This window comes from Oncorhynchus gorbuscha, linkage group LG25, assembly GCF_021184085.1.
Source record: "Oncorhynchus gorbuscha isolate QuinsamMale2020 ecotype Even-year linkage group LG25, OgorEven_v1.0, whole genome shotgun sequence".
Taxonomy (NCBI): Eukaryota; Metazoa; Chordata; class Actinopteri; order Salmoniformes; family Salmonidae; genus Oncorhynchus; species Oncorhynchus gorbuscha.
In genome coordinates, this window is record NC_060197.1 from 39,058,217 (window position 1) to 39,069,281 (window position 11,065).

Genomic DNA, 11,065 nt, shown 5'->3' on the forward strand with positions numbered 1-11,065 from the left:
AGATTTTTTTGTTGTGTGCGATAGATGACAGCAGAAAAATATTTCAAAGTTCGTAATACAACTAAAAAAGTATTTACAAGCAAAACCAGCCAAGATGACCATTTGTACAACATAACTGTCATCGATGACAGTTGGCCCACATACTGCACATTTTAGCTGGCCCTGCCATCAGTACATTTCTGCCTACGCCACTGAATTTAACTACATGAAAACCTAGAGTGCATTTTAAGAAGCTATTCATTAGACTTCTACTTCTTCTACTGTTTACCATTACTCTACAATGATTGTTGCGCCACCTCAGTCTTATAAGCAGGCCACAAATATCTGTTTTCTTTGTACTTGTACTGTGGAAAGCAGAAATTGACCGAAATGGCAAAGTCATGTGATTTAAAATCTGAAAAAAAAGAAGAAGTGGGAGATATTGACCAATACTGGGCATGTGTTGATCAGTGGGAGGACAAGCGTCCTTCATGGGATAACAGTAAGTCTGTACAGGATGACATCAGGAACGAGGGAATAATATGCCTCTTCTCAAGACTTCTCTGCCTTCATATGACCTGTTATGAGCAGTTTTGTATGAGTGATTTTACACCTTTCTAACAAGCTTGACGAAGTTAACAAACTGAAAATCATCTTCATGAATAATATTTGATTGGTTGATCATCATCATCGTCATCAACAAAAAACAACAACAGAGAAAATAAAAAGAGTGACATCCCCCCCACTGACACTTTCAGAATTATACTATTCTAATGTTAATTATTCTAAAAAGTATTCGGAAAAATTTAATTATTTTGATAAAGAAGGTAGGACTAGGTATCTATGCATTTTTAATGGTGCTACTACTATAGGATATTTGAGTGACGGGATGGAGGTTATCAAATTAACTTCACGCCTGAGCACTCTAATCTTCCTTTCTGTCCTATTGTTATTCTAGCAAGGGGTGAGTGGAGGAGGGGACAAAAAGTAATGTAATAGCCTTCAGGCGTAGCGACATTCTTATGGTCAAACTGAGGATTCCAGGCTGAAAGAATTTCCCGCTATCGTAACATGACCAAAATATTTGACATGTAGCCCAGTTTAGCTATAGACTTCTTACAGACCAAGTGCATTGTGGAAAAAGTGGTTCCTGTTTAAACTTCTTCATAATATCACTTCGTCATCGCTTGAAGACAGCGTGTTCTGATGTATATTGACAGAACTTGAGAAGACTGGGAAGTGTGCGGACGATGTCGGCCGTCAGGTGGAATGTTGTACTTTGGTTATGTATATACTGTGGCTGCGCCTTTGCGCAAACAACCTCGCGAGAAGGTAAGTCATTCATACAGGTGTTCAAGATGACGTCCGAATGATCTACATGGTTGTGTATACGTTGACGAGCACGCAAATAGCCTGTACTGAATATTTGATCATATTTTCAGATTAACAATAGTTTTCTTTTCAATTCTCCTGGTAGTAATATGCCTCTGTATTGTACATTACACTACTAAAACGAATGAAATTATACTTGTATTTATATTATATATTTTAAATAGAATAGAAAGTTTTGTATAATGTAATTACTGCCACTGTCTGTGCACTTTACAGTATTTACATTTCATGCCAGAACACCATGTTATTTGAGAGCTGCAAAAGTCTTACATTATGAGTCAAATAAACCACTTTTTCGTTCACCGCCTCTGTCCCCTCTCTCCTCTTCCTTTCAGTGGAGCTCTTCAACTCAGTCAAACAGGCCAGTCTGAAATGGACATCTTATCCAGACCCCAAAGCAGTACGTAGGATGGCTAACCATTCTGCTCTCTATGTCTAGCAGAAACATTAGATGCTGTGGAGGTTTAGACCAGTTACTTTATAGATCATTCATGAAATACATTTTTGGCCGGTTTCCCTGACACAGTTCAAGCACGAGAATCTCTGTTGAAGAGGCTTTTTAGTCCATTACTTGGTTAAATCTGTATGAGGGAAACTGCCCCATGGTGTTTTTGGCCCTGTCCTACAGTAGGCCTATGGCTGTATGCCTAATAACATGTTTTATCCTCCTCTCCTGTCACTACAGTGGAGTGAGAAGTTACTGAAGATGGGTTCAGAGACACAAGTCCCAGTCTATCAAGCCTGCGCTTTCAACAACAAACCCAGTTCAAGATCACTACTGACTAATTGGATTGCACGGAAGGATGCCCTGCACCTGCTATTGGACCTACAATTCGCCCAGGAAGAGGAGTCATCATCTAATCAGCTGAGTCCACTCCAGGTCCACCTTCTGGAATCAGACTCTCCACTCACCAAATTTAGTGAATCCCAGAATCCCATCAATCTAAAAAACTCTCAGACTTTCAGCACCACAACAGAGGTGCATCGGATCAAGGAGTACCTTAAAAACAGCCTGGAATTAGTGTTAAACACTGAGCCTCTCTCACACGACGGCTTCCATCTTGGATTCACCTACTCAGGGCCCTGCATCTTCCTATCCTCTGTCAGGCTGTACTACAGGAGATGTCCTCGTTTGGTCAGCCACCTTGTTGGGTTTGAGGGAGCGTCTGCAGGAGCGGGGCCATTGACAGGGTCCTGTGTTGAAGGCGCCGTGGGGGTAGAGGGGCAAGTGGAGCCCCCTCAGAGGGAGTGCCAGGTGAATGGGGCGTGGGGTCCACTGCAAGGGGGGTGCACCTGCGCCCCGGGTCACCAAGAAAAGGTGGACTCTTGTGAAGGTATGTGACGACCAACTCGAAAAACACCACTATGATGAGTTTGACTCTAGTAGATACACAGTATATTTTTGGGGACAGGAGTTTTTCCAGGTCAAGTCGCATAGTCGGGAAAAGCTCCTGGCCCCATGCATCTTATAAGGGCTAGCCGTCTATTTGTGTAGTAGCCTTGACAGATTTATTTGGGTTTCTTCCAACAGCCTGTGGAGTTGGATACTACAAGGCAGCCAATGAGAGTGGGGCTTGTCGCTCGTGTCCACCCAACAGAAAGACAGACAGGGAGGGTGCAGAAGGGTGTGACTGTCGTCAGGGGTACTTCAGCCTCCCGGGTGACCCATATGTCATGGGGTGCACACGTAAGACACTCCGACTAGTTCCTCAAACCGCATTATTTTTGTAATTTCGCAGAAGTATCTAACAAGATTTATGGATGAGTTGTGTAGAATGTAGTAAATAGTTCAACAACTTGCTTCAACTGAATAGGGATGTGCCATATTAGAGGAGTCAGAGGGTCATTCAAGAATCTTAATAACAATGGGAAACAGGTTTGTAGATGACAACCATGTTTCTTTCATTTCCTAATTTTCTTATGTTGCAATATCTCGAGCTGTTTGGAACTTAGTATTTCTCTTCCACAGGACCACCCTCTGCTCCTGTAAATGTAACAGTCCAGCACCTCAATGACTCAATACTGACTCTGCTTTGGGACCCTCCCATTGACCTGGGGGGGAGGCAGGAAGTGATGTATGACGTGGAATGCTCAGAGAGAGAGGGAGGGACTGCTGGTCAGTGGGCAGTGTGTGGGGAGGCGGTCATCTTTCTCCCTTCCTCAGCGGGACTGACCATCACTGCAGTCAACCTCACATGGGTCAGCCCATGGTCGGACTACCGGCTGTCGGTCCAGGCAATAAATAATGTGTCATTCCACCAGGGGGCAGCAGCGTCATCAACAGCATCCATAATCATTCATAGACGTGAGTGTCTGGATGATGTCATTACTACTACCTCATTCTAACACAGCTGTAACTGCTGCTGCTGATACAACGGGTGGGTCTAATCCTGATTGCTGATTGGTTAAAACTAAGGAAGAACATGTGAGTCATGATCAAGATAAGAATTGTGCCATCCTACTGTGATCATACCCTTATCATATCATAACATGTCATCGTGAGTTTGGATGATTTCATCACTTTTGGCATCGCTGTTACGGTATATTAACAAAACCAAAACGGCTGATGCTAACAACGCTGCTTAAAGATAATTATGACTCAGAGCACTAACCTTGGCTGTTAAAAGCCTCACTGTGCCGATGCACACATGTGCAAGGTTATGGGTAACACATACAGCTCATTTCCTTTTGATGTAGAAGGACATGGAATGTCAGGACAGATATGAATCCAAGCCACTTCAAATGATGTGAAGATACCCGTCTGTCTACAGGGAAATCTCTAGTGATAAACACCCCTGGTTCCATCCCCCTGGATCCCCACCACTCCCATGTGGAGGGTCCCTCTCCCTGGGTGATCATAGGAGCTCTACTGGGAGTCCTACTGCTGTTGATTCTGGTCCCTGCTGCTGTTTATTCTCTGCTACGGAAATACACCAAACTCAGGTAAATACACCAAGCTCAGGCAAATACACCAAGCTCAGGTAAATACACCAAGCTCAGGTAAATACACCAAGCTCAGGCAAATACACCAAGCTCAGGCAAATACACCAAGCTCAGGCAAATACACCAAGCTCAGGTAAATACACCAAGCTCAGGTAAATACACCAAGCTCAGGCAAATACACCAAGCTCAGGCAAATACACCAAGCTCAGGCAAATACACCAAGCTCAGGCAAATACACCAAGCTCAGGCAAATACACCAAGCTCAGGTAAATACACCAAGCTCAGGCAAATACACCAAGCTCAGGCAAATACACCAAGCTCAGGTAAATACACCAAGCTCAGGCAAATACACCAAGCTCAGGTAAATACACCAAGCTCAGGTAAATACACCAAGCTCAGGTAAATACACCAAGCTCAGGAAAATACACCAAGCTCAGGCAAATACACCAAGCTCAGGCAAATACACCAAGCTCAGGCAAATACACCAAGCTCAGGCAAATACACATAGCTCAGGCAAACCAGAATACCCACCTGGGGACCAGAGGAGGCTGGTGGGAGGAGCTATAGGAGGAGGGGCTCATTGTCATGTCTGAAATTGAATTTTTGGAACCGTAACAAACACATCAAACATGGAAATCACGTTTCACTCTGTTCCAAAAATTACATTCCAGCCATTACAATGAGCCCGTCCTCCTATAGCTCCTCCCACCAGCCTCCTCCTCCCTTTGTGATCTAGCCTCCTTCTGCTCAGTTGGGACAGAGCCAGGGTTGGGTTCGTGATCTAGCTGACTGTAGATAAAAGTAAATGATATATTTATTATATATTATATATATATATATATATATATAATATATATTAGTCATGATTATATATATATATTATATATATATATTATATATATATATTATATATATATATTTATTTTCCAGTCAAGACCAGGAGGTGGAGCTGCTGCCCTCTCACTCAGGTGTGAGCTATGGTCGTATTGAGGGCCCACACGCTGCCCCTCAGGAAGTCAACAGTGAGTCTGACACGGCCAAGAATTCACTATAAACAGTAGACACAGCATTTGACTCAGATAGACAGGACTGTCAGATGAACCATGTAGATAACAGTGTTGTGTCCCCATTTGACTCAGATAGTTCATCTGACAGTCCTGTCTATGTAGATAACAGTGTTGTGTCCCCATTTGACTCAGATAGTTCATCTGACAGTCCTGTCTATGTAGATAACAGTGTTGTGTCCCCATTTGACTCCCCCTCCGTTCTCTTTTGCCCCCTTTCCTTTCTCTCGTCTCCTATAGTGGTGTTGGTACCTGGTGTGGTTCAGTTGCCGGAGAGTGTTGGTGACAAACTACTTACCAGTCTGAGGGATGTCCTGGTGGACAGGAACCAGCTGATCCTGGGAAAGGAGCTGGGAGCTGGTCAGTCAAGGAGACATATCATATAACATTCTATTCTAGTCTGCAGCCTGCTTTTCTATTCTATCCTGATAATGAAGCATGTTCCAGTGAATTATAATGGGTTTTGACTGTACCTCCAGGAGAGTTTGGCTCTGTCTACGAGGGGATCTTTACTCCAGAGGAAGGGATAGACATCAAAGTAGCTGTCAAGACTATGAGAGGTACGCACCATTCAGGGAATTATCCCCATGTAAAATGAATGGATATCTTGAAATATCCCCATGTAAAATGAATGGATATCTTGAAATATCCCCATGTAAAATGAATGGATATCTTGAAATATCCCCATGTAAAATGAATGGATATCTTGAAATATCCCCATGTAAAATGAATGGATATCTTGAAATATCCCCATGTAACATTGAATGCAGTCTATTCCTTAGTGCTGTATGTCTGTAGCACAGGATACTGTTGAGGGGAGGACAGCCCATAATAATGGCTGAATGGAATGTTATCAAACACATGGGAACCGATATGTCTGATACCATTCTATTCATTCCATTCCAGCCATTATTATGGGCTGCCCTCACCTGTGGTTTATATAGCTTATACCGTATGTTTTCTCCCTATGTGGCTTCAGTTGGACTCGACAGGCAGGAGGACTTAGAGTCGTTTCTGAAGGAAGCAGAGATCATGCAGCACTTTGACCATAACAACGTTGTCAAACTTCTTGGTAATTCTGCCCTACTAGCTCACCTTACTCTGTAACGTATTTTAATGCCGACTTTAATGCCATCACTCAACATTCCATTCATCCTTCAAATTCTTGTTGCAGTATTGGCATCCTCTGAAAGTATCTGTGTTTGTCCTGCAGGGGTCACCTTGGAGCAGGATTCTCCTTTGCCAGTCCCTCTGGTGATACTACCCTTCATGAAGCATGGAGACCTGCGCCGGTTCCTCATCGCTACCCGCTACGGGGATATTCCCATGGTGAGACACACACACAAAGAGGCATGGACACAAGGACGCACATCACACGTGCACAGTCTCTGACTAATATGTATAATCTAAATGAATACCTCTTCCCTCCTCACAGTTTGTGCCTCACCAGAGTCTTCTGCGCTTCATGGTTGACATTGCAGCAGGGATGGAGTATCTGAGTTCACATGGCTTTTTGCACAGGGACCTGGCTGCACGCAACTGCATGTAAGTCCACCAGGGGGTGCCAGTCAGGCAGAGTATACTTACACGGGAGCCTCAGATAAGGAAGACCGCATGCATCTATGTCACAAGAGGTCGGTGGCACCTTAATTGGGGAGGACGGGCTGGTGGTAATGGATGGAGTGGAATTATATCAAATACATCCAATGCATGTGTTTGATGCCATTCCATTTGCGTCATTCTAGCCATTATTATGAGCCGTCCTCCCCTCAGCAGCCTCCACTGATCTATGTCCACACCATTGGTATTCAGCTAAGGGAATACTATACGATGAAACCTACCAACATGTTCAATGAGGATGGGTAAGGTTCTTCCAGGCCTTCGAGGACATGGTACCAAGAAACACAGACTGATATCAGGATAGTGGGATGGATGGATACACCAGTTGGTAAATCAATTGAAACAAAGCCTTGTCACATTGAATATGCCTACAGATCACCATGCAATAGTAAACATGTTTTCCTTGTAGCTGTAAGTAGATATTATTAAATAGTGTATAACGTAGTTGACTACCAGTCAGACTTGTTGTGTTTGTATCTGTGTGTGTCTGCGCTCGTGTGCGTCTTTCCCAGGTTGGGGATGATGTGTGTGTGTGTGTGTGTGTGTGTCTTTCCCAGGTTGGGGGATGATGTGTGTGTGTGTGTGTGCGCGTGCGAGCGTGCGTGTGTGTGTGTGTGTCTTTTCCAGGTTGGAGGATGATGTGTGTGTGTGTCTTTCCCAGGTTGGGGGATGATGTGTGTGTGTGTGTGTGTGCGAGCGTGCGTGTGTGTGTGTGTGTGTCTTTTCCAGGTTGGAGGATGATGTGTGTATGTGTGTCTTTTCCAGGTTGGAGGATGATGTGTGTATGTGTCTTTCCCAGGTTGGTCCTTCTGTAGCTCAGTTGGTAGAGCATGGCGCTTGTAACGCCAGGGTAGTGGGTTCAATTCCCGGGACCACCCATAAGTAGAATGTATGCACACATGACTGTAAGTCGCTTTGGATAAAAGCGTGTGCTAAATGGCATATATATATAAAGGTTGGGGGATGATGTGTGTGTGTGTGTGTGTGTGTGTGTGTGTGTGTGTGTGTGTGTGTGTGTGTGTGTGTGTGTGTGTGTGTGTGTGTGTGTGTGTGTGTGTGTGTGTGTGTGTGTGTGTGTGTGTGTGTGTGTGTGTGTGTGTGTCTTTTTCAGGTTGGTGTATGATATGTGTATGTGTCTTTCCCAGGTTGGGGGATGACACGTGTGTGTGTCTTTTCCAGGTTGGGGGATGATATGTGTATGTGTCTTTTCCAGGTTGGGGGATGATATGTGTATGTGTCTTTCCCAGGTTGGGGGATGACTTGCGCGTGTGTGTGGCTGACTTTGGCCTCTCCAAGAAGACATACAGCAACAACTACTACAGACAGACAGTGACTATCCGAATGCCGGTCAAGTGGATGGCCATAGAGAGCCTTTCAGAGTCCATCTTTACTAGCAAGACTGACGTGGTAAGTCACACATGACTAAGAGATGACTTGCTTGCATGACATCTGACTGACCCATCACTTGGACCAGCAGTGTGAGCTGACCCTGTGACCTGACCAAGGCAAACTAATTACTGAAGCTAGCAGAGGGTGATCCTAAAGATAGCTGTAAATAACTGGCTGTTATGCCAATGCATGTTTAAATTGAAGAAAGTGTGTGTGTGTGTGTCCCTTTACTACAGTGGTCATTTGCGGTCACCATGTGGGAGATAGTGTCCAGGGGAAGGACACCGTATCCTGGGGTCCACAACCATGAGCTCCTGGAGCTGCTGAACGCTGGACACAGACTCAAGCTTCCTGAGTGTGATGACAAACTGTGAGTCCTCACTTTATTCTTGTCTACTAGTATGACCTCACTTGTTATGGAGTCAATGGGGGAATGTAGCTCAATGCATGTTCACAAGAACTGATGCTAGTTTTGTGAACGTAGATATGGTTACCAGTAGCCTGTGTTTACAATGTAATGTGTGAGTGCAATAATTAATTTAATTTGAATCTGTATTAGGTGAAAACTTCAGTTTACAGATTCACACAGAGTTGCTGACAACTTGGGCCATGTTTGAATCCCACTGGGCAAAAACTGGTTGAATCAATGTTGTTTCCACGTCATTTCAGCCAAGATCTGTAATGTGATGACGTTGAATCAACGTGGAAAACTGATTGGATTTCCAAGAAGTCATCAACGTCAGGGAATTTTGTATTTTTCCACCCAACTTTTAACCTACATCCAATGACAGGGTGACATTTTTGGTCGATTTCACGTTGAATTCACGTTATTTGACAACTCAACCAAATGTAAATCAAAGCCAGTGGTGAAAAAAAAGTACTCAATTGTCATACTTGAGTAAAGATACCTTAATAGAAAATGCCTCAAGTAGAAATGAAAGTCACTCAGTAAAATACTACTTGAGTAAAAGTCTAAAAGTATCTGGTTTTAAATCTACTTAAGTAAAGATGTGGAAGAAATACTAAATTGTCATACTTGAGTAAAAGTATGAAGTAAAAGTAAATGCTATACATCAAATTCCTTTTATTAAGCAAACCATATGGCATGATGTTCTGTTTTTTTTTATTTACAGACAGCCAGGGACACACTCCAACACTCAGACATTATTTACAAATGCAGTATTTGTGTTTAGTGAGTCCTCCAGATCAGAGGCAATAGGGTTGACAACACGTTATATTAATAGGTATGTGAATTGGACCATATTGCTGTCCTGCTGAGCATTCAAAATGTGATGAGTACTTTTGGGTATCAGGGAAAATGTATGGAGTAAAAAGTACATATTCTCTTCAGGAATGTAGTGGAGTAAAAGCAAAGTAATGTCCAGATACCCCCCAAAACGACTTAAGTAGTACTTTACAGTATTTTTACTTAAGTACTTTACAACACTGATAAAAGCTAGATGTTGAACTGACTGTCTGTTCCCAGTGGGACATAAAGTGCGCCTGGTTTCTCCCCAAATATTTATTGGCTAGCTTCTGGACCTCCCCTGTAGTTCTAACTAATTGAATCAACGTGAGCCTTATTGGCACGACAGGCTGTAACTGAGAGTTGGGCAACATGGAGCATGTCCACAGAGGTGATATTGTCTGTGTAATTAATTATATATTCACCCTGCCTCTCCCTCTCAATCCATCTTCCTTCCTCTCTCTGATACGGTGTCTCTTTCCTTTGTTCTCTCTCAATCCATCTTCCTTCCTCTCTCTGATACGGTGTCTCTTTCCTTTGTTCTCTCTCAATCCATCTTCTTCTCCCCTTCTCTATTCCTCTCTCTACTTCCCTAGCTCTCTACCTCTCTCTCGCTCTCTACCTCCCTCTCTACCTCCCTCTCTCTCTCATCTTGCGAGATGAGGAAGAGAAAGTAGATATATACACTGTATATATGCACTGCACTCATCTCATCCCTGCACCTCTCATCTCCCCCCTAGTTATGAGGTGATGCTGAGTTGTTGGCACAGGGAGCCAGGACACAGGCCTGATTTCAGGGAGCTGGGGGAGACGCTCAAAGGCCTTCTGTTTGAGCTGCCCCCGCTGGAGGCCAGCCAGGAGGCCCACTACATCAACCAGGGCCTGGAGGCTGCCACTTACAGTCCGTGGGTTGCCGATGGATATGACAACCCCGGTTTCGAGGAGGGCGCAGTGGGGAACGTGTACCTGCCCACCCCTGTGGGGGCTGGGGCTAATGCTAAACCTCCACCCAAGAAAGATGAGGAAGGATATCTGTTGTGTACGAAAACTGAGTCTGCTGTGTAGACAGTGGATTAGGAAGGCACTGTAGGTGTTTTATAGATGATATTTGTGAAAGAGACTCTGCTTTTTAAAAACGTTCTCTGGTGTTTTTGTGTTTCAGTCAGTTTGGTGTTTTATGTTCTGTCAGCTACGGTTATAGCCTACAACAATCCAAGCTTGTTTATTCCATGCGTCATCTCTGTGGTTAGATACCTCGGCACAAATCAACATATCAAATTTCGATAAATTCAAATCACCTTGACACTTTTACATGTACAGTATCTCGCTCTCCCTATGTGTGTGTGTGTGTGTGTGTGTGTGTGTGTGTGTGTGTGTGTGTGTGTGTGTGTGTGTGTGTGTGTGTGTGTGTGTGTGTGTGTGTGTGTGTGTG

The 11,065-nt window shown here is 43.9% G+C and overlaps 1 protein-coding gene across 1 annotated transcript; it reads left to right on the forward strand.

Moving 5' to 3' along the window:
- The first annotated feature begins 932 nt into the window (after nucleotides 1–932).
- On the forward strand, nucleotides 933–10,773 carry si:ch73-40a2.1 (tyrosine-protein kinase receptor TYRO3). Its single transcript, XM_046329781.1, has 15 exons — nucleotides 933–1,311; nucleotides 1,707–1,771; nucleotides 2,057–2,705; nucleotides 2,903–3,058; nucleotides 3,341–3,676; nucleotides 4,143–4,314; nucleotides 5,245–5,336; nucleotides 5,619–5,738; nucleotides 5,858–5,938; nucleotides 6,358–6,450; nucleotides 6,592–6,707; nucleotides 6,814–6,923; nucleotides 8,246–8,405; nucleotides 8,624–8,757; nucleotides 10,374–10,773. The coding sequence occupies exons 1-15, from the start codon at nucleotides 1,230–1,232 to the stop codon at nucleotides 10,696–10,698; spliced, it is 2,691 nt and encodes an 896-aa protein (XP_046185737.1). The 5' UTR covers nucleotides 933–1,229; the 3' UTR covers nucleotides 10,699–10,773.
- The last annotated feature ends 292 nt before the right edge of the window (nucleotides 10,774–11,065 follow it).